This window comes from Protopterus annectens, chromosome 12.part0 (genome assembly GCF_019279795.1).
Source record: "Protopterus annectens isolate FY-2018-M chromosome 12.part0, PAN1.0, whole genome shotgun sequence".
Lineage (NCBI taxonomy): Eukaryota > Metazoa > Chordata > Ceratodontiformes > Protopteridae > Protopterus > Protopterus annectens.
In genome coordinates, this window is record NC_056746.1 from 655,480,888 (window position 1) to 655,503,992 (window position 23,105).

Genomic DNA, 23,105 nt, shown 5'->3' on the forward strand with positions numbered 1-23,105 from the left:
ACTCAAGAGGCAAAGCCATAAAAAGCGAAGGAGGCCATTTATTTCACCACGCAGAACAATATAAAAACAAAGTGAATACTTTTGTGTTCATATGAATGCTTCTTTATTTATTTTATTTTATTTTACATTTGTTGACCGGGCTAGTCTAGCTGGATGCATGTCCATTTTCAGTAGAGGCCCGGGGAGAAAAGCTCCAAGAAAAACATACAAAAGTAATATACAAAAGTAATATAAAAGTTATGACAGATATTATAAAAACAGCAATTGCTACATAAAAACATTGGTGTGTAATATTTTTTTTTTTTTTTTTTTTTTATGAGACTACTCATTCGTAATATTTGGGGTAGTTAGTTAGAAGGAATACTATGCTTGTAAATATTAAAAATTATATGCAAACCTTTGTAATCATGAGAGAGAAGGGGCGGTTGGGGAGGAAAGTATGTGGAAGAGAGGAGAAGTCAGGGAGCAAAGAATGGGGATCAGTAGCCTACATTAGTGGGGTAAAGGGTGAAAGTGGCCTTAGGCAGTAGGAAGATAGAGGTGAAAGAGGAAGCAGTTAGTCAGGGTTTGTGCAGGGGCACATCCAGTGAGATTTTAGGTGAAGTTTGAGTCTTAGTTTAAAGAGAGAAAGGGATGGTAATTGAGTTAGGTCTGTTGGTAGGAGGTTCCAGTGTTTGCCAACAGTGTTAGAGAAAATGCTATCACCTGACAAGTTATTAGACTTCATAGTACAGACAAGTAATTTAGTAGAGGAACGAAGTGATGTTAGATTTGTGTATGGGGTGATAAGGTTAGTGAGAATAGGCGTATTCTTAGGTTGATAAAAGATTTTATGAGCAATGATGAGTTGGGAAAATGTTAGTAAGTTAGGTAATTCAAGCCAGTTGAGTAGCTTAAGATTAAGACAATGGTGTGTCTTGTATGGGTTGCTGGTAGCAAATCTGGCGATATTGTTATAAGCATGTGATAATTTTTGGAGGTTAGTTCTTTTTAGATTAGTATAAATAGATGAAGCATAGAGAAGTGTAGAGATTAAGTGAGAATGGGCAATGGTGGTTCTGGCTTGTGGAGTAAGGAAAGGTTTGATTCTGTATAGGCAACCAATTTTTCTGTTCACTGCTTGTATGGTGTTGTTAATGTGAATATCATAGGTGAGGTTGTTGTCGATAGTCACTCCTAATAGTTTGGTAGATTGTTCAGGTGTTATCAGGGTGCCTTTGCTAGATACAATAGAGAGATCAATGGGTGGGGACCTATTGGTAGGTGGAAATAGTAGCAGTTTGGTTTTTTTGGCATTGAGAAGTAGGCAACGTTTAAGGAACCATTCTTCAACCATGTTAAATACCCTTTGGGTTTTATAGTGGAGGTCTGAGGTGGAGTTAGCAGAGCAAATGAGTGTGGAATCATCGGCATATTGAATACAGGTGGCCTGTGGGACTGCAATGTGTAGATCGTTGATAAAGAGCGAAAAGAGAAGAGGTCCTAGTATTGAGCCCTGGGGAACTCCTATGGAGACTGGTAGAAGGGATGATAGTTTATTCTGCCAGACAACTGCTTGTTGCCTATTGTTAAGGTAGGATTTAAACCATTGAATAGCTGGGGGGTCGAGAGCCAGAAGTTCAAGGGTATTTATCAGTATGGGAAGGTTGACCATATCAAAAGCCTTTGACAAGTCGATGAAGAGAGCAGAAGCGAGGGTGCTGTTATTACGGTTTTTATTAATGGTATCAGTGAAGGATAGAAGGGCTGTGGTGGTACTGTGAAATGGCCTAAAGCCATGTTGGCAAGTAGCCAAGATATTGTATTTTATTAAGTGGTTAAGTAACTGATGGTGAATACATTTTTCCACGACTTTAGCTAAGGGTGAAAGAAGAGCTATTGGTCTGTAGTTAGAATAGTCAGTGGATTTTCCACCTTTGTGAAGTGGGATGATATGAGAGACTTTCCAAATATCAGGGATGATACCTTCATTAATGGTTCTATTTAGTAGGATGGATATGGGAATGGCAATGGATTTTGCTGCTATTTGCAGATATTCTGCAGGTAGTTGGTCTGCGGAGGGGGAAGAAGGTTTAAGCTTTATGAGGATTTTATAGATAGAGTTTGTAGAGATGGGGTGAAATGTGAAAGTTGGTGGGGTTAAAGAACTATTTGATGTTTGGTTCCTAGTGTTTGGTTCCTTCTTCAAACTTATCTATTCCTACAAAAAACATTAATTTAAATATAACTATATGGCCTAAATGAATAAATCACTAGCCAATCAAATGTCTTAACTGATCAAATGGTTAACTAATTAATCACATGATGTAATATTCATTTATCTTCCATATTCATCTTATAAAACTGATAAAATAATATATATGCTCTATAAAGACTGTATAAACACTTCCATATAATAATAAAACTTGTTAATATTATAAAATAGTTTAAAAAATTATTATAAAAAAATGTATGTTTATTGTATTAATAAAAACATAATGCTATATTTTATATATTATATGACTACCATATAAAAAAACTACTAAACTATTGGTATGACAACCTAACATGATAAAAATATGTACAAAAATGTATAAGTATATGTAAAAACCTTTAAGAACATCAAAAGGGAAAAAATGGCCTATAGCAGGGAAACACAATGATGTAAAAACCTAATGTGTAAAAGGTCGACCTGCCAAGAATGGTTTCAATGAAACTTTTTCATTGAGTCGATGGGCTTTATCAGCTTGCAGCTTCAAAATCCATTTAGTCTCTTGTTTCTCTGTATGATTTTTAATATTTTCCAATCTAATCATTTTATTGATCAATTCTATTGCTAGGAAGGCAAACCTATGTGTTGAATCATTATTAATAACATGTTTAGCTAACAAATTCCTATTGTCTTCTTTATGAGTAGCGTACAAATGCTCCCTAACCCTTTCCCGTAGGGTCCTATCAGTTTTCCCAATATAAAAAGAGGTACATTTTGGACATTTCACAAAGTATATTAATACAGAGAAACAAGAGAATAAATGGATTTTGAAGCTGCAAGCATTGGTGTCTACATTTTAGTATAACATTCTATGTTTTTATTAATAAAATAAACATATATTATTGGGTTTTTTTATAATAATTTTTTATACTATTTTATAATATTAAGAAGTTTTATTGTTATATGGAAGTTTTTATACAGTCTTTATAGAGTATTTATATTATTTTATGTTTTTTTTTTAAGATGAATGTGGAAGATAAATGAATATTACATCATGTGATTAATTAGTTAATAGAAATGACCAAAGCTTCACCAAACTAGTAAACTGTAGACAGAACTGACTGGGCTCAATGTGACAAAAGTACAATAAATTGAATCAGATAAAACAGCATACATAAGCGCTTTCATCTCTCATGGAGAATTCTTCAGATAAAATACACTCTCATTCACCATCTTTTCTATAAGATGGGTGAAATTAATTAACCAATGATACAATACTATTAATTAAGTACTTCACTGTTTTAAAGGTCCACAGCACACCAATGGCAACTCATCCAAGCATAATAAAAAACATTTCCCAAAAATCATTTGTGTACCCAAGCATTAAAAACCATACAAATGTGTTTAAAATTCATGTTAACAAATCTGCTTTTTTACACAATATAGGTTTGAGAGATACTTGGCCATTCAAACCCGGGGGGGGGGGGGTGATGCATTTAATTGCAACTGCCAGAAAAGTTCTCTCTTTAATAAATGTCTTTTCCAGTCACCTCCCCTAGGGTGAATCTGAACCCTTTCCAGTATACCAAAACTAAACTTAACAAATTTATTGCACATCACTGAATGTCTATACAATGCATTAACTTTTCTTTTCTTCTTGGTCTCATAGAGGTGCTCATAAATTCTCGATTTCAAAGCTCTCTCTGTCTTCCTAATATAGTATCCTGAGTAGCTATCACATTTTGCTAACTAAATCGGTTTATTGGTACTACAATTCCCTTTCACAAAGGACACCTTAGTATGTAAAACATTGTTCAAAATAATTGTTTTTTCTTTAATAATATGACTGCAATATGCACAGTTACCACAAGGTGTAGTACCATTACCAAAATTTTTATCCATTTGTTTACTATTTTCTAGGATTTGTTTAAAATTCCTACCGGTTTTACTAACAAACAAGGGCTCAGGCCCAACCAACTGGGAGAATTCATTGTTAACCTTGAAAATACTCCAGTTCTTCTTTATAACCTCCTTAATGTCTTGAGAATAAACATTATGTTTCAATACCAGGGCTTTTTCATATTTATTGTCACCCTCCTTGCTGTTTTGGTTTGAAACTCCATCCCCAGTAGTGGGGGATATTTGGTACCCCAACCTTTCCTTACTTCCTGGAATATACTATCCACCATCTTCAAAGGATATTTCCTTTCTATAAGCATTTTCTTCAAAAGATCAAACTAACCCTTACTTTTGATGGTACGGATGGTTGATACTATAGTGCAAATATGCATTACAGAAAGTTTCCTTTCTGTACAAGTTTGATGTAAATTTATTGTTAGATTGGGAAATCCTAACATCTAAGTAGTTAATACTGGTGAAATCCCAGGAATTTGTAAATCTAATGTATCCACTATTACTGTTCAGATGTTCCATAAACTCACTAATTTGGTCCACTGTGCCATCCCACAAAATAAAAATATCATCAAGAAACCTGACATAGAGATGTAAGTGCTTGGCAAATGAACTTTCAGTATGAATTCATTCTCCCATCCCAACATAACAATATTGGCATAGGTGGGGGCACAGGCTGCCCACATCACAACTCCTCTAATTTGCTGGTAGAATTCACCTTCAAAAATGGACAAAATTATTGTCCAAAATGAATTCCATCATTTCAACCAGTAATCTAATTCTGTCTTCCAAAAGGGTGGGAAATTGTCACATGGAATTATAAAAAAATTCCATCTCTTCTCTTTTAGGAATACTAGTGAAGAGGTCCACTACATCAGTAGAATAGAAGATGAGCCCTTCCTTCCATAAGTCCTGTTTTAATTTACCTAAAAATTCCCCAGAATCTTTCAGGAGATGGGGTGTCTTAATCACTACCTCTTTAGACCACTTGTCCACAAGAATGGCCATGGGATGGGTCTTACTCCCCCTACTGGTCACTATGGGCCTGAAAGGGGGCTTATCAATGTTCTTGTGGACCTTCGGTATACCAAAAATGTTTGGTATCAATGGCTTTTTCTGTTGCAGATATTTATAAGTGTCCACATCAGTTCTATTCTCTAAGAAATATTCTTCTGAATAAAATCCTATGAAATGTTGTAGAAGGATTTCCCAGATCCTGCACTCATTCCTTCTGTCCTGTGTGTTTGTGTAATTTTCTTGATAGTCAGCCAGCTGTCCCTAATAACGTAGATAGAATGTATACATTTTCTCATTCTTTTACATTTTTATACACTATTCCTAGTCCTGACCCAGCAGCTGTAGGTCCAGTTTGTCCCACTGCTGCTAAGCTCCTAGTCAATTCCAACCCTACTTTTTCTGATAAGGATGGGAAAATTATTGATAGGTATGGGAAAAAATGTGTACTTCTGCAACTTTCCTTTTCAGAATTTTGAATTGTCAGGCTTGTGTGTTAAAGTTTGTTCTAACTGTGAAAGTATGAGGAATGTTTTATCTGCAGTTTCTTTTTGTTGGGAAAATGTTCATTTCAGTAACTCGGTTTCTTTTGTTGTATAGCTACTACTTATTCTAGTGTGTGTATGACTTCCAGGGCTATGGCTACTGGTACTATTTTGAAGTGGCTTGCATGGCTGAATTCTCAGAACCTCCCAGTTGATGTTGCAGACTTCCTCCTTAACCCATTTCAAGTGTAACTTGGACAACTGGATTGGGATTGGGGAACAGGATATTTATCCCTGTTGACACCTATGTCTCTAATGGACATAGGCAACATATAAATGTTTCATCTCCCAAGCCCCTGCTTACACTTATCAAGGGTACCAGAACTTGTCAGAGATTTGGGATGCATGGCGAGGCTTAAAATGGTCCTAGTAGTTGTTAGCCTAGTAGAAATTTGTGAACCTATGAAAATGAGATTTTAAATTTCCCCTTGGATAGAGATTTAGTATGTGGCCCCTCTGCTGCAGAGGTGATCAAAAAGTGTGATGAAAGGTGCAAGCTGATCAAGGGAATCTCTAAGATTTTTCAGCACTCCTTTTCTATATTTTCTGAGGGATTTCTATATCTTCATCCAATTTTGGCAAAAAGCAAAATAAACATTCTCAACAAAATATAGATACGCATATGTTTAAGAAGAAATGACAAAGGAGTTCCAAAAAGAAGTCTTGAACCTCCCAGTCTGAATGACTAGTCAAGAGACCTTGTGACCCTCATCCACCTTGACCCCTATTTTATTGCCAGAAACTCAGACTCTTTATTTTTCTCTTTGGAAACATAGCGTCAAACAAATGGATTCTGAAACTCATTCATCAACGTTACAGATGGCAGTGGGAAGAAATTCCTGCTTTCCGGGGGTCATTCCTCTTCCTCCAGATCAGACTCTTTTGTTTCCACTGGTTCTTTATCATATGCTGTTATTCAGAGCGATAGAACCAGTTCTTCCTTCCCAGGTGGAGAGGGTTTTTTTTTTAATTTACAAATATTTCTGGTGCCAAAGAAAGAAATGCTTGGAGACCAGTTCTGGATCTTTCTTTCCTAAACCTGTTCATGCCAATGCCAAATTTCAAATTATGTCACTTCACAACCTGTTACCTCTTCTTCCTCTTTCCTGGTAACGCAAGACTTAAAAGATGTGTATCATCACATCCATATTCTTCCAGACTTCAGATGTTTCTTAAGGTTTTGTGTATCTGGATCACATTATCAGTTCCTGCCTTATGCTTTGGACTATCCTCTGCACCAAGAGTGTTCATAAAGTGTCTAGCTGCAGTTATAGCTCATTGCAGGCTACAGGGTATCCATTTTTTTACATATTAAGATGACTTGCTTATCTTTGTAGAGTCTTTTTCAAAGTGCCAGAAATCTCTCTTTTGGATGACAGATCTCTTACACAAGCTTGGATTCCAAGAGGACATTCAAGAATCTTTATTGACTCCTTCACACAGGATTGTGGTCCTAGGATGTTAACTGAACAACTTAAAAGAAATTTTTGTCCACAGAAAAAAAAGATCTATATCTAGATCTGTTTCCAAGGTTTTCCACTCAGACTTCAGTCATTATAACCAAATGATTTTGGGTCTCATGGAATCTATGCATCACGTGATAGCTCTGGCAAGACTCCACATGAGAAAGATATAGTGGTATCTGAAATCTTTTTGGTAGCAGCACCGACACCCTTTCTTTTCAAAGCCCAGTGCTGTGGTTTGTCAGAAGATAAATCATTAGGTGGACACAACAGATGTCCTTAAATCCAGGTCTAACTTCTCCCTCCCTGCTCTGAAGCCATCAGTCAGCACAGACACTTGGGGAGCAGTTTCAGAAGGGATAAAGTACTATTTAATAATATTAATAATTTAATAATATTTAGTAAGTATTTGTGGGACATCAAGGAGAGATGCAAACACATAAATATCAAGGAGATGCTTGCCCTGATCAAGGCACTCAACCCTCTGAACCATCTTTGGTCCCTGGGACCTCTTCATGTGGTTACAGAAAATACATCACAAGCAAGGGGGGAACCAGGACATACCCCCTTTGCAGACTAGTCATTTAGTTAGGAATATAGTTTCACAGGACAATGTCACTCTACAGGCATCCTACATTCAGTCACAGCAAAACTGTGTGGCAGTTAAGCTGAGCAGGTTCAAGACAGACCCTCATGAATGGAAACTAGAGGAGGATGATCTTGTAAGATCTGATCCATCTGTGGGGAATTCCGCAAGTAGACCTCTTTGGTTCATGTCTGAACAATCAACTGGCAAGATTCTGTTCCAGGACTGTATGCAAGAAGGCACAGAAGACAGATGCCTTTTCTTTTCCTTGGACAGGAGTGTTCCTGTATGCTTTTCTATGTTTTCCTATCCAGGGTACTTATGAAGATTCAGAAAGAATCCCACAAGATCACTGTGGTGATCCCTTCTGGCCCAAGCAACCATGATTCTCCCTTCTTTTAGAAATGGCCAGATGCAGTTACCGCAAGCTTCCTCACAGAGTGGATCAACTCACACAAGAAGTGTTTGACACAGCCCAACATCAATCAGCTTCAACTGACTGCCTGGATGATAGAGTCATAAGTCCTTTTAGGCACCTGTTTACTGAGGACATGCACAGGTATTAATGGAGACAAAATGCCTGCTGTTAGAAAATCATAACTTAGCAAATGGAAAAAGTTTTCTAGCTGGTGCCAACAACATAACCAGCACCCATTCAAAAATAGCTATTCTCTGGCTTTACAATATTTGCACAAGTTACTATTCTATGGCCTTTCTTATTCCTCTGTCAGGGTCCATTTATAGGATCATAGGATCATAGGAGGTTACTAGGCTAATGGCCCTGGGGCCCTTACAACCTTAGCCAATAGTTTATCCCCAAAAAGAAACCTCAGTCAGCACCTGTCACTCCTGTCAGTGAGGGACACACATGGAACCCCTGGGACAAATTTGTGGCGTCCCATCCACTCATCAAGGTTGCGCTTGAAGAGGGACAACAAGATGCTCTGTTAGACGTGTATAGGAAGTCTATTCCAGAGATGGGGCAGCCTCTGGGAGACAAACCTGTCTCTCCAGCAGGTTTTATTGATGATGGATATTAGATTCAGGCCTTTTAAGTGGGTAGTGCATGAGGAATTAGACTTATGGATATGGAGCATCTTTAGTAGGGCAGGGTCTGAGATTGCCTTGTAGGTGAGACACAGAACACCCCTGAGCAATCTGTACGATACCAAGTAGAGTGATAGTGATTTGAGCCTCTCTGCATAGGACAGGTGTTAAAGGCTATGAATTTTCTTTGTGAGGTATTGCAGTGGCCTTTTCAATTGGTGCAGATGTTTGGAGAGGTACATTTCAAACGGGGCATTATACTCAATTATTGGTCTAATGAGGGAGGAGTATAGAAAGGTAATAACCTCCTTTTTTTCTGGATACAATCCCTTTACTTATGAGATGAACCAAGTAAAAGGCTTTTCTGACCACTGCTGCAACATGATGGTCGAATGTGAGGTTGTTATCAATCTGTGTCCAGGTCTCTCACCACAGGTTGTATGCTTAGGGGGTTGCCGTTGATGTGGCAATCAGTAAGGGTCATGTTTTTGCCGAATGGTATGATGATACTTTTTTTTACATTTAGCTTGAGGGCATGACTTTAGCACCAGTCATTAGTTGCTGTGAGACCCTCTTGCAGTATGTTAACATCATTAGGGGATTCAATGACAGCACCCAATGTATAGTCATCCACAAACTTGGTCAGCCACAGGCCTTTTGTCTTTGCTTGGACCTCAGAGAAATAGACGCCAAGCAGATGGGTCCCAGGACAGATGCCTGGGGAACTCCATTAGTGACAGGTCTGCTATCAGAGGTGGAGGTGCCTATTTTGACTTTAAGGGTTCTGTTGGTGAGCCAGTTGACCACCCACCTGATTTTATAGGGATTTATGTCAAGTTGTGTTAGCTTTTCAATGATGCCTGAGTGGTGGATTTTGTCAAAGGCCTTGGCCAAGTCAAGGTAAGCTGTATGCACTGACTTTCTCGCATCCAGGGCCTTGGTGACAGTCTCAAAGAAGTCAACCAGATTCAACAGGCAAGATCTGCCCTTGATGAAAATGAACTGGGTGGGGTCAAGTGCTTGGAGACTGCATATGTCCTTGTTTACATGATCCATAATAATCTACTCCATGGCTTTACAGATCAGACTAGTCAAGCCAATGGGGCGATAGTTTCCATGGTCAGTAAGTGGCACCACCTTTGTGCAAGGGAATGACAATGGCAGTTCTCCACTCTGCTGGAATGAAGCCTGTACTTAGGCTGTGGTTGAATAGGGTACTCAATGGCAAAGCCAGTTCTTGCTGGAGATGGTGCAGAATATATCCTGGCATACTGTCATGTCCCATGGAAGCTGTGCTCTTTGCCTTGGATAGGGCCTGTAACACCTGATCTATGGAGATGTGAGGTGCAGGACAAGTATCGGGATGTTGATAGGGCCTTTGAGGGGGGACAGGAGGGTGATGTTTGCTATCAGGTTGGCTGAGTCAACAGGATCAGTGTAAGTGATACTGTTACGCACTAACTTGGAACAAACCTGGGCTTTGCCATGGAGGTTCCTGATGTAACTGAAGAAGACTTTATGGTTTCCCTTTGTTTTGGAGGCTAGTTTCAATTCATAATTAGCTTTGGAGGTTGTAATTAGTGATTTAATTTGCTTGTTGAGACTAACTAGAGAATTTTTCCAACTTGGAATTTGTTCCTATTTACCCTTGGACAACAGTTTCTTCCTTCTGTTGTTAAGCTTGTTGATGGAGGATGTCCACTTGTTGAAGTGACATAACTTAGCTGATTGTGTATGTACTGCGTTGGAACTAGTTAATGTGACATACCTTAGCTGATTCTGTATACGTTGCATTGGTACTTGTTGGAGTGACATACCTTAGCTGATTATGTATACACTGCATTGGCACTAGTTGATGTGACATACCATAGCTGATTATCTGTATACTACATTGGTGCTACCTGAAGCAACATACCTTAGCTGATTCTGTATAGTCTGCATTGATGTTAGTTGATGTGACATTTAGCTAACTATGTATACACTGCACTGTTGCTAGTTGAAGTGATATACCTTGGTTGATTGTGTATACACTGCATTGGTACTAGTTGATGTGACATACCTTAGCTGATTGGCTATACACTGCATTGGTGCTAGTTGATGTGACATACCTTAGCGGATTGTGTACACACTGCAGTGGCACTAGTTGACAAGACATACCCAAGCTAGTTGTGTATACATTGTATTTTTAACAGTTTAAGTGACATATAGGTTCATAGGTGTGTACTAGGCTAATGGCCCTGGAGACTTTACAAGCCTAGCCCATAGGATTACCCTGGCATCGTGCTACCGGACCTTAGTTCCCAGTACTTCTGTCAAGTAGAGCCACTGGAGTGATCCCTGGGGTGAATTTTCTCTTTCCCATCCACTCATCAAGATTTCTCTTAAGGAAGGCCAGTGATGTGCTCTGCTTGACTTGTATGGGGAGTCTGTTCCAGAGCATGGGCAGTTTCTGGGTTATGAACCTGTCCCTCCAGCATGTTCTGTTGATTGTGATAATGAGGTTGAGGTCTCTGGAGAGTGTGGCGCAGAGAGATTTGGATTTATTTAGATATAGCATTTCTAACAGAGCTGGGTCAGACATGGCTTTGTAAGTCAAGCAGAGATCGTCTCTAAGTAGGCGATATGAGACAGAGAATAGAGTTTTTTTAGTCTGTCCATATAGGACAAGTGTTTAAGGCCTAGGATTCTCTTTGTGAGGTACTTTTGTAGCCTCTCCAGTTGTTTCTGGTGTCTAGTGAGGTACATGCCAAATGGGGCATTGTACTTGATGATTGGCCTAATGATGGAAGAGTAGAGAGAGACAATGACCTCTTTCTTCCTGGATGCAAAACCCTTAGTAATAAGATGTGCTACATAGAAGGACTTTCTGACCACAGTGGCAATGTGGTGGTCAAAAGAGAGGTTGCTGTCAACCTGTGTTCCTAGATCTCTTATAACACCTTCTGTGTTCAGTGGACTACAACTGATGTGGTAATTCATAGGAAGTATTTTTTTCCAAAAGGGATGATGACACATTTTTTTGCATTGAGCTTAAGGCCATGGTTCTGACAACCAGTCGCTGGTCTCAGTGAGGCCTTTCTGTAGGATGTCAGCATCACTTGAAGAGTTAATAATAGCTCCCAACTTGCAATTGTCAGTGAACTTTGTCAGCCAGAGTCCTTTTGTGTTGGCCTGGACTTCAGAGAAGTAGATACCAAACAGGAGAGAACTCAGGACCAAACCCTCGTGACTAATCAGCAGTCTGACTTGGAGTCAACTACTTTTACACTGTGGGTTCTATCTGTGAGCCAGTTTGCAATCCACCTAGTGATATAGGGGTTGATCCCTAGCTTAGTGAGTTTTTCTATGATTCCTGAGTGGGGAATGGTATCAAAGGCCTTGGCCAGATCAAGGTAGGCTGTATGAACCACCTTGCCTTCATCCACAGCTCTGGTGACTGACTCAAAGAAGTCGACCAAGTTGAGAAGACATGATCTACCCGTCACAAAACCAAACTGTGTAGGATCCAGAGTTTGGAGATTCCCTATATCCTTGGTTATTAAGTCCATGATGATGCGTTCCATAACTTTGCATATCAGACTCGTCAGGGTAATGGGGCGATAGTTCCCAGAGTCTGTAGTTGCTCCTCCTTTGTGGAGAGGTATGACTGTAGCAGTGCGCCATTTGGTAGGGACAAAACCTGAGGTGAGGCTGTGAATCAACAGGGCACACAGGTGAGGTGCCAGTTCACTCTGTAGTTCATGTAGAACACACCAAGGGATATTGTCAGGTCTCATAGAAGCTGTATTCTTGGCCTTGGACAGTGCTGTTTTAACCTGTGCAGCAGTAATACTGGGTGCCTGGCAATCTACTGGTATTGCGATTGGTCCTTTGGGGGAGAGGGGTAAAGTTGGCACTGAATCTGTTGGCCAATATATTGGCAATATCTGTTGGCTCAGTATAAGAGGTACCATTGCACAGTAGCTCAGAGCAAATCTGGGTATTGCCAGGGAGATTCTTTACATAATGATAGAAGGCATTGTGGTTGCCTTTACTATCTGCTGCAATTCTGTTTTCATAGCTAGGTTTAGAGGATTTGATGAGGGATCTCATCTTTTTGTTGAGGCTGATAAGAGAGTTTTTTCCAGTCTTGGGACTTTACCTTATTCTGCATCAGTTTCCTCCTTCTGTTGTAGAGTTTGTTTATGGCAGGGGACCACCAGATTGGTTTCCTTTTTTTGGAGGAGATTGTCTTGGTTCTGTTGGATATGGAAAGATCCATGCATTTGTGTACATGTTCGTACAGTGCATTGGTGTATGGTTTGGTGGTCATGCAACTATTCTCCATTTGCATGGGTGCCATGAAGTTAACCACCTCTGTTTTTAGGAGCCCAAAGTTAGCTTTGGCGAAGTTTTTCATGGTGGTTACCTTTGCGGGGGGGGGGGGGGATTTCCAAGGTGATTAGTTTGTGGTCGGATCTAACCAACAGTAGTTGACTATTGGTGTAGAGCAACGGTCACCCATGTTAGTAATGACCAGGTCAAGGATGCTGCTACCTCTAGTGGGTTAAGAACGAACTAGTCCAGGGCATTGGAATTAATGAATTCCAGGAAACATTGGGCAAGTGTATTGGTACATGAGTAGTTTTCCCAGTTAATGGAGGGGTAGTTGAAGTCGCCCAGTATGAGTGTATTAGGTTAGACCCTAATATTCTCCAGGGTGCTTAGAAATGTGGTGTGTGAGTCTTGGGACATGGTTGGGGACCTATAGCAGGCTATGACCTGAATCGGTGTCTTATCAGCCATTTCAGCATGTCTGCCCCATGGATCCTCCTCTTTCAATGCAGTCTCATGTCAAAATATTTTTGAAAGGGGTTTTGCATAAGAGGCCTTGAAGAAAACTGGTGGCTTCCTCCTTGGGATGCTAATTTTGTATTAGAGAAGCTACACTTGCTCCCATTTTAACCAGGTAACTTGTCTAACTTGAGTTTCTTAACATAGAAAACAGTTTTACTGATTGCTCTGACCTCTGCAAGAAGGGTATCTGAGTTGCAAGTGGTTATGGTAAGTCAACTTTATCTCAATTTCCATAAGAGCAGCTTTTTTTTGAGAACTAATCCCTCTTTTATGCTTAAAGTAGTATTTAAGTTTACTAAATTTAAATTATCCATCTCCCCATTTTCTTTCCTGAACCTAAAAATGAAGTATACTCCATAGGACTTATTTCAGATCTTCAGATCAGTTGTTCAGTTCTTGTGAAGGTAAGAAGAAGGGACAACCTGCATCAAAACAGAGTTTTTTCAAATGGTTGTCTAAGGCTATTACCTTTTGCTGTACTCACCATAACAAAACTATTTCAGACTGGGTCAAGGTCCACTTTGCCAGGGCTTTGGCTTCATCTATAGCTTTTTGAAATGGGTTGGATTCTTGAAGTATTCTAGATGGTGCTACTTGGTCCTCTGTACATACTTTTACAAAGCAATACTAACTTGATTACTTTTCTATATTCAGATTAGGCTTAGCTAAGACCATTCTCCAGACGCTCCTGGATTCTTCTCTTTCCACCTCTCAAATGTAGTTGGCTATGTAATTTACCCAAATAGCTAAGGCTACTGCAGCAGTGATCAATATGATGAACATAGTAAAGGTGTGTAAGTAAACTTATTATAACAATAGATGTTCGAATGATCACTGCTGCAGAAGTGGTCCAGCCATTCCCCTTGTTGTTTTGGTATGCTTTTTCTCTAAAGGTGTGGATATTTATTTTTTATTGATCCTAGCTTTGTCCTTTCAGGGCTCAGACACCCTCTCTCTGTTGGCAGGAAAGCTCTGAAGGTCTCTGCATCCAAACTTGTCTTTCAGTCAACTCAGCTCAAGCTGCTTAACAGTTTGGGTGCATGGAAGGTGCCATGAAGCTTTGGAAGCTGTCTGGCTGTTATATCCCTGGTAAGATATAACCCATATAGCTAAAGCTATTACAGCAGCGATCATTCAAACATCTACTGTTATTCATTCATTCATTCATTCACTTAAACGCTCTCTGAAAACTGGAACTGGTGGTAGTCCATGGTCATCTTTTTATAATAGGTGAAAATGACTTGGCATTTGGCAGGGATTACATGTTTTATCCTAAATATCAAAGATCGGTTTGGCAACACCAAGCAACTCTGTTTCTAGAGTCCACGTAGCTAACCCCAAAGGTTCAGGAGCATGCATTAAAAATTACCCCTATGGGCTACATGCACAAAAGCTGCTTAGTGATCGTAGTATTCACAGCTGTCTTTTCCATTAGGTTGAGAAGGGCTCCTAGTGAACATCATAGACCTTTTAGGCTCAATGACCTTGTATCCTTTTAAAATTTTGTTGATATCCTTGATAATTATGAAATCTCTACAGTTATAGTATGGCCTCAGATTGTGCTGTTTCATTCAGTACTGCTTGCCTGTGAACATCAGGGCCAAAAAATAAGACAAGTATTTGCCTTTTTAATTTGTATAGATTCCCAACCATCAAATAAACTACCAGGAGATAAGCAGAGACCATGTAGACTGTTTTAGAGAAGCAGCTTGCTTTTTCAGACTTTTTAACTTCTGCCATGTGATCAGTCACTTACTAATCAATGCTCATAAAATAGTGGTGTGCATAGAAGTTTCTTAATCCCTCTATTTATGTTTTGACATAGTTATAATTAATTTAGCTGACAACTAGAAGTTATTTCTTAACAGTGAAAATTTCAAATGAGAACAAAGCTTGTCCAGTGACTGGAGTCTACTCTAGAAAATTAACTGCTTATTAATCAGAAAGCCAAACTGAACTGGTGATTCAGATAGTTTGCAGTCAGTTTGACTTCTAAATATTACGATTCAGAGGCAATGGCTTCTGAGAATCCTGTATAAGGGAAGCAAATTTGTTTTGCCAGAGTACCAGATATTAATACTTTTGTACTAAACAGAACAAAAGAAATACATTCTTGAGTGTATTTAAAATAATTTGCACACTTTATGACAGATGATTGTTAGAAAATAGAAGAAAGAGATGGTCTGCTATATGAAATGTAGGTTAGCAGATGTCTGTACTAGTTTAAGAGTAACCCCACATTAAAGTATTGCTTGACGACTTAGCTGATTTTGTTTCTATTTTTAAGATAAGTACAATCATGATTGCAAATGTTCATTTTTTTCAGTGTTATTCATCACAGACACAATGGTAGAATATTTTGTGTTTTGTGTAGTTGTAATGGTGATGTGTTGATGAACAGTCATACATTTACCTGCATGTAAATATGTATGTATATATATATATATATATATATATATATATATATATGTGTGTGTGTGTGTGTGTGTGTGTGTGTGTGTGTCAGCACGTGAGGGAAAAGGGATACAGGCCAAAAAACACTAATATGTTGATTTTGCCCTTAAGAAGATGATGTCATTGTTGATTAGTTTGAACTGAAGATGCAGTACTTGACTTAAAGGACAGTGAGTGCAGTATATCATCAAATGTCACACACTTATTATTGAATCACATAGCATCAAAAAGACAATTAGACACAATTGCCAGCGCAAACAAAGCTCACTACATCACAGACACACAGTCCATACTACAACTAACTAACCCCTTACGTAAAACTAACACACTCGCTGTCAAAATCTCAAACACACACACATAAATCAAAGGTATGGTTCAGATTTAGGGAGCTCATAACCTCCAAAAGCAATCCATTAAAATGTAAAATTATACTCCCATGTAAGCTATTCAAACAAAACAAAAACAAAACAAGCTTTCTACCCTCTTTCTTTATGTGAGGGCTTCAACCCCATACCCCAGCTTATATGTACTAATAGCACAGTCACACAGTTGCAACCACCATGAAACCTCTACTCCGCCGCTATAGGTGGTATAACCCTGCTTGTCTATAGCAGCAATCGATCAACCCTGAATTTTATAAAAAAATGAAAACCATTCAGAATATACACTAAAAGGACATTATTAGCTTCCTAAAACTAAACTATTCACTAAAACGTACAAACACACCAACAGACTAACAGATAAACTACTTAGACAAAACACAAACAAAGCAAACTTTGCATGAGAGGCTTTGCCCCCACCCTCCATATATGATGGTTCTACTTCTACACCTCTAATAAATAATTTTTTAAAATTGCATTTTGCTTTAATTAAACTTGAAGGTAAACATGAAATGTGATTGCTGACAGTAGGGATAATTCTCCATTTCCTAGAACAGGGATAGAATAGTATATCGTGAGGGTGTGAAAAGAATATTTGTGGAGGAATTTAATACTTCATACTAGTTGACTTGTGAAGATATGCATTCTCACAGCTTACTCGAAACTTGGTTTCCCAAAGCAGTTGCAGAAATTTATGCTGCCTATAGCAGTTGCATTAATCATTAACTGGGGCAAGATCTAGAACAAAAAATCAGAGTAAGCCAGACCAGAACTGATTCAGTGTACTAAAACAAAGTGAACAAAAATGGGCACACATTTTATGGCAGTTTCATACTAATCTGTTTCTGTGACCTTCAGACACCTGTAACCATTATTCATATGCTAATATAAACTGGAATCTTACCTTCTGAAAATACCAGAACTTGACAGAGAGTGAAAGAAAGACTTCTTTAAAGTAGCGAGGAGTGTATCATCAAATATCACACACATACAAATACTATATCTGAAGTAGGTAACTTAATTTGATCATCAACCTGTGGGTATCAGATCCGACCCGGATCCGAGCCGGCAGCTTTCCGAGCTAGAGATCTGAGCTCCAAGCTCCTCCCCTTACCCATAATACTCTGCTACCTCCTTCCAATCCTCAGATCTTGTTTGCCGCGGCTTTGTCAGGCACGAGTTTCTCGAGCTCCTAGCATTAGGTGATTGTAAGTAGATTTTCTTCTCAAAATCTTTCTTAGCTTTTGTCTGTGTTGATAGTATAATTCCCTAGTTTAAACTACTGAGTTTTACCCTCATAGTTTAAAGCTTAGCGAACCCTTCCCCTTAGGTGTTTGTGTGGGTGCGTGTGTGTTTTAGTTTAGAAATCATGGCCGAGGCCCCAAAGGCCATCTTTTCTAAGTGCACTGAGTGTGGCCATAAGCTTTCCCCAGCGAATGGCCACACTCAGTGTGTCCTCTGCCTGGGGGTACCACATTTGTCATTGGGCTGCCAAATTTGTGCAGCCTTTAACCCCCGGGCCCTGAGGGATAGGAGGAATAAGCTGATTCTGGTGGGTCTCCTACCCACGGAGTCAGCTTTCTCCTCCTCTCCCTCAGTGGCTACAGCCACAGCTGTGGCTGTTCAGCTTGCTGTCCCCTCTCCCCTGGCTGGGACTCAACCTCCCACTTCTTCCCAGGGAGAGAGGGACTCAAAAAAAGACAAGAGAGAGAGGAGAGAGAGAGAGGGAGAAAGAGGGAGAGAGGGAGAAAGAGAGGCATAGAAGCCACAAGCGGCAGGCCGACTTGGCCCCCTTGGACCCACCTGCTAAGCTGCTCTCCTCACCCCAGAAGGTCTCTGGGCCTTCCTCCCCTCGGCTCCATTCTCCACGCTTCTCACCAGAGCTGGATGAGGAGGCCTGACCATCTTCAAGGTCGTCGCAGCGGCCCTCCCGGCCAGCTTCGGCAGCCTCCTCTAGGTCAACCCATAGCCTCTCCAATGCTGATATGGACTGGATGATGCGTCGTTTCCTCCAAACCCAAATGCAGATGGGAGTGCTGCTGCATCCCGCCCTCTGGGGGGGAGTTCAGCCACAATTTTTGCCCTGACAGCTCCTTCTCCGATCCACTATCGGGTTTCGGAGCCTTCGGATCTGAGGAGTCTCGGAGTCAGGGAGTCGGCGCCGATGGTTATCGCTACCTCGACGCCGGCCATGCCCTTGAGTTTGTCAGATCCCCTTTTGGATCCGAGCTCTCGGGGCCAAGAGACGTGCATCAGATCCAAGGGGGCCAGTGTGTCTTCGGCTCTGTTTCGGTCGGAGCACACTTCCCTCTCGGGTTTGAGAGCTTCAGCTCCTACGCCGATCCCCGACATGGATCCGAGGGTGTTAACCACAGAGCCCAGAGAGATCGGTTCACCCTTGGCTTTCAACGTGGTGGAGAGGGTCCTCTCGAGGGGTTTGAGACCCCCCTGCTCTTTCTTTGGATCCCGCCCCCACTCCCTTGCAGCTGGGCTTGTCTTCCATCATCCAGTCCCAGGGACAGCCTGCATTGATGTCCCAGCCCGTTCTACTGGTGGAACATGACCCTGTTGGTGAGCCTTCCTCGGACAGTCCCACCGAGGAGGCCCCTCACAAACTTAAGTGTAAGAGGAGGCACTTGGACTCCCCCGAGTCCCTCATGGAGGACACCGATTTGGAGGAAGGGGAAGGTTCCCCCAGGTCACCCCCCGCGAGGACATCTCCTTTGGAGACATTATGGAGATGCTTCACCTAAAGGGGGGGTGGTTAGCCCAAAAGCCTTCCTTGGACGAGTCGGTGCTCCTGGAGGTGTTCGACACAGGCCCGTCTACCTCTTGGGTGTCCCCTCCGGCCGACCCCTTGGTTGACCTCATCACTACCAGGGCATGGAAGGAACCGGATACTGTAGAGCCAATCCCCAGGAGGCCAGATAGGATTCTTAGTCCCCCTGTGGATAGGATGTCTTGGAGTAAGGGTTCCCCAGTGGATGCCATGGTGGTGGTGGCAGCCACCAAGAAGAAACTTGCCCAGGATAGTTCTACGATCCATCCCCCTTGATAAGGAGTCTCGGACGATGGATCGTATTGGGAAGCGGATGTTTGCTTCAGCTACCTTTTCCATAAGGGCACTGAATTATTTGGCCCATGTATTTCGACTTCAGTGGGATCTGGTGAAAGAATATGCTGAGTCTCCCCCCCTGAGTCCATGTCGGCCGAGGACAAACAGACTTTCTCGGCATGCATGGCCACTCTGAAATCTGTTTCAAACATGTCTATGCGGCTACTTTCCCATGCCACGGAGGGGGCCGCTAGAGCCAGCGGGTCCGGCATCATCTTAAGGCGTCACGCCTGGCTCTGGCTTTGTGATTTTGCGGAAAGTGGCCTCCAAGGCGAACATCAATCAGTCCATTAATCTCCAAGTTTTTTTCCCTAATTATCAAAACAAAGGGGAGTACAAACTTCATTTGTTAGACGTTAATAGACAGTTACATTTTTATTTACACAGAACAGCTGCATTCCACAAGTCTGATCAGCTCTTTGTTTCCTTTGCAAAACCCTTCTTAGGTAAGCCTGTGTCGAAGGTAACTCTGGCCAGATGGATTTCGAATTGCATTCTGCTCACATACAAACTATCTGGCCTGCCGGAGCCTACAAGGGTTCATGCTCATTCTACCCGCTCTATGGCTACATCTGCTGCATTCTGGTCGAAAGTTTCCTTGGATGACATTTGCTCTGCGGCTACTTGGGCATCCTCTCATACCTTTATCTCTCACTATAAATTGGATTTAGTGTCTAGAGGTAGGGCAGCCTTTGGCTCTGCAGTGCTCCAGAATATCCTTCCTTGAGGACCGCCCAAGTTTTGGTAGCTGGGGACTCTGTCCCACAGGTTGATGATCAAATGAAGTTACCTACTTTAGATAAAGAAGTTATGTACTCACCATAACGTTCCATCTGAGTAGGTAACTTCATTTTTCAGCAACCGACCATCCCTCCTTCCCCCTAACCTGGTTCTTTGATTACCTGAACCCTAGGATAGTTTCTCAGGTTATTTGTTAATCCTTAGGTTAGGATTCTTCAGGTTGTTGTTCTGTCGTTGTGAGGTTATATAGATGGGCAAACACGATCTGAGGATTGGAAGGAGGTAGCAGGGTATTATGGGTAAGGGGAGGAGTATGGAGCTCGGATCTCTAGCTTGGAAAGCTGCCGGCTTGGATCCGGGTCGGATCCGATACCCACAGGTTGCTGACAAATGAAGTTACCTACTCAGATGGAACGTTACGGTGAGTACATAACTTCTTTTTATGTGCATTTATTTAGCTAATATGGTTCTAGTCTGAATCAGTGAACTATTACATAGTGAACCACTAGCTTAGGAATTTCATAGAAGTTTGGTGTTTTTTTTTAACTGCTTTGCCAGCACAGAATGTCTTTGTATTTAGTGAGTTCATAGCCATCAGACTTTTTCAGGTTATTTAAGAGCAGCCAGTTTCATACTTAAGAATGCCTGTTCCCTTGTTACGTTTACTACATTATTCTTATGTTCTTTCAGAATTTGAGCCCATACTCAGAAGTAATTTCTGGATCTTGCCTCACATGTGGAATCAGACAGACCCAACACTTGTGTACCATGTTCTGAAGGATCAGGAGTGTTTTCATGAGGAAACAAGTGACAAGTGCATTGGCCTTCTCTTGGGGACCTGGTATGCATTCCTTTCAATAAATTCTGTGACAGTAATGGTTTGGGAAAGGTAAGATCTCTTTTCTTCTCCTGAACACAGTGATCACTTATAACTCTGGAAGATGAGTCTTTGAAAACTCCCCCATAGCCACCCCTTATCGATTACTAAATTTCTTGCTGGTTAGAATGAACATTGCTTCAGAGAGTGCAGTCATATATGGGGAAATAAAGGCCAGAAGTTATGCCTTCTATAACTGTTTAATGCAAGAAAAAATGTTCATACATTCACTGTAGCTTTTCCTGAAACATCCACTGGGCCAATTGCCATCTTCACTACACACAAAATGTTGTGTTAAGGTGACTCATTCATCAAGGTTTCAGGCAATGATTATATATTATATCTGTTTATAAATAAAGGCTGTGTAAGAGAGTAGGTACAGACTTTCTACACCAAGCAGAATGAGTGGTGTACAGCAGAGGTGCCCTTCACCATTAATCCCAGAGCACCTTGAGTGCTGTGTCAGTAATGGAAGTGTCCCCTCGACGAAAACATAGGAAAGAAGACTTGCTCATTGGTTAGGGCAGAAAGCATGTCAGCATCATATGCCCATTGCCACAGTGGTGCACAAGATCCTTAGAGGTGTGTCTGTGTATACATTACTTGAGGTAACTTGCACATAGCATGACCTGGTCAGCTAAGTGTAACAGTATTATGCACCATCATGTTGCTTACATTACAGTAATGTAAAGAGTTCTTGGGAGGTAGGGTGTGCAGCATTAATTATAAAATTATATGACTGTATCATATGTGTTCAGTGTGACCTGTGATGTAATACCAACAACAACTGTCTTTTAAGGTGCAGTAAACGAACATTCAACAAGGTAAACGACAACAAATGAGTAACCATCAAATATCTGTGTTTCACAAAATGGTTGGTACATTCCTGAAAACTAATTTACAAGCATTTCGCGTTGGATAAACCTCTCTTTTATTCATATCACTTATATCTCCTAACAGCGGCTATTTCAATTTGGCTTCCCTATCACTTAATGAGTTTCATGTGAATGAGGCTGCAACCTGTCAATCCCATTTGGATGAAGTGCAACTCAAGTGCTGGTTTTGATTGAGAGCTGTTGCTCATGCTCATACCTTTCACCCTGTTAGAGCACGAATCTGGTACAGTGCCTAAAATAATGGAGGGGAGAGGCCAAAAATAGCAATATTTTGTTTAAAAATTGCTTTTAAGAACTTAGAAAGTTGCTAGAATAATAGGATCTGATGTTGTCAGTTTCATTCATCCTCAACCTATAGGTCCAGATCCAAGGATCAGATCCAACTCAGCCATTACACTACCTCGTGGCCTCTAACACATTCTCAAGATCCTTCCCTATCCATAATGCACCACCTCTTGTATCCCTCAGATCTTGTTTGCCACTGTAGTATCTAGACGTGGCTGTCTTCAGCTCTCCAGCTTCACAGTGGGACGTGTTTCCTCTATAATTTTCCATATCTTCTCTTTGACAGAAACATATTCTTATCTTCTTCCCTCTTTTGTAGCTGTTATTTCTAAGAAGCTGTTTCTTTAAATTTTCTTAATTTTCTTAATGCAGTCATTGGGAATTTAACTTCTTCCCTCTGTAAAGTTATCCTTTTTAAAATACCTACTCCTTCCTGCCGTACCCCTAGTTGCAGAGTTTCTACAGTAAGCTGCTGTTTCTGTGACAGACTCAACTTCCACACTCTTAACATAGAAACTTAAAATACATTCTATTAGTTATTTGATATGCAGCATCATTGGGCCTTCAGTCCCCCAAATACTAAGACTCTTCAAAAAGTCTACATTTTTGGTGTTTTGACTAAGGAAGAGATAGAGAGAGAATGACTAATTTTTACATTAATCCGTGCTCAGTTATAGAGGTGCCAAAGCCAAGGTTGTTGCGATCTGACCCTCTTCCAATCACACCTATCAACTGTCTAGGTTTTTGGCTTTTATTATTTTAAT

General features: G+C 40.7%; 1 protein-coding gene across 1 annotated transcript in view; it reads left to right on the top strand.

Moving 5' to 3' along the window:
- The window catches only part of CCHR12.PART0H16orf89 (chromosome chr12.part0 C16orf89 homolog), a 334,640-nt gene that overhangs the window by 41,733 nt on the left and 269,802 nt on the right, over nucleotides 1–23,105 (top strand). Inside the window, exon 3 of the mRNA XM_044089787.1 lies at nucleotides 20,974–21,124. Coding sequence (XP_043945722.1) covers nucleotides 20,974–21,124 — 151 coding nt within the window. The remainder of the gene's footprint in view (nucleotides 1–20,973; nucleotides 21,125–23,105) is intronic.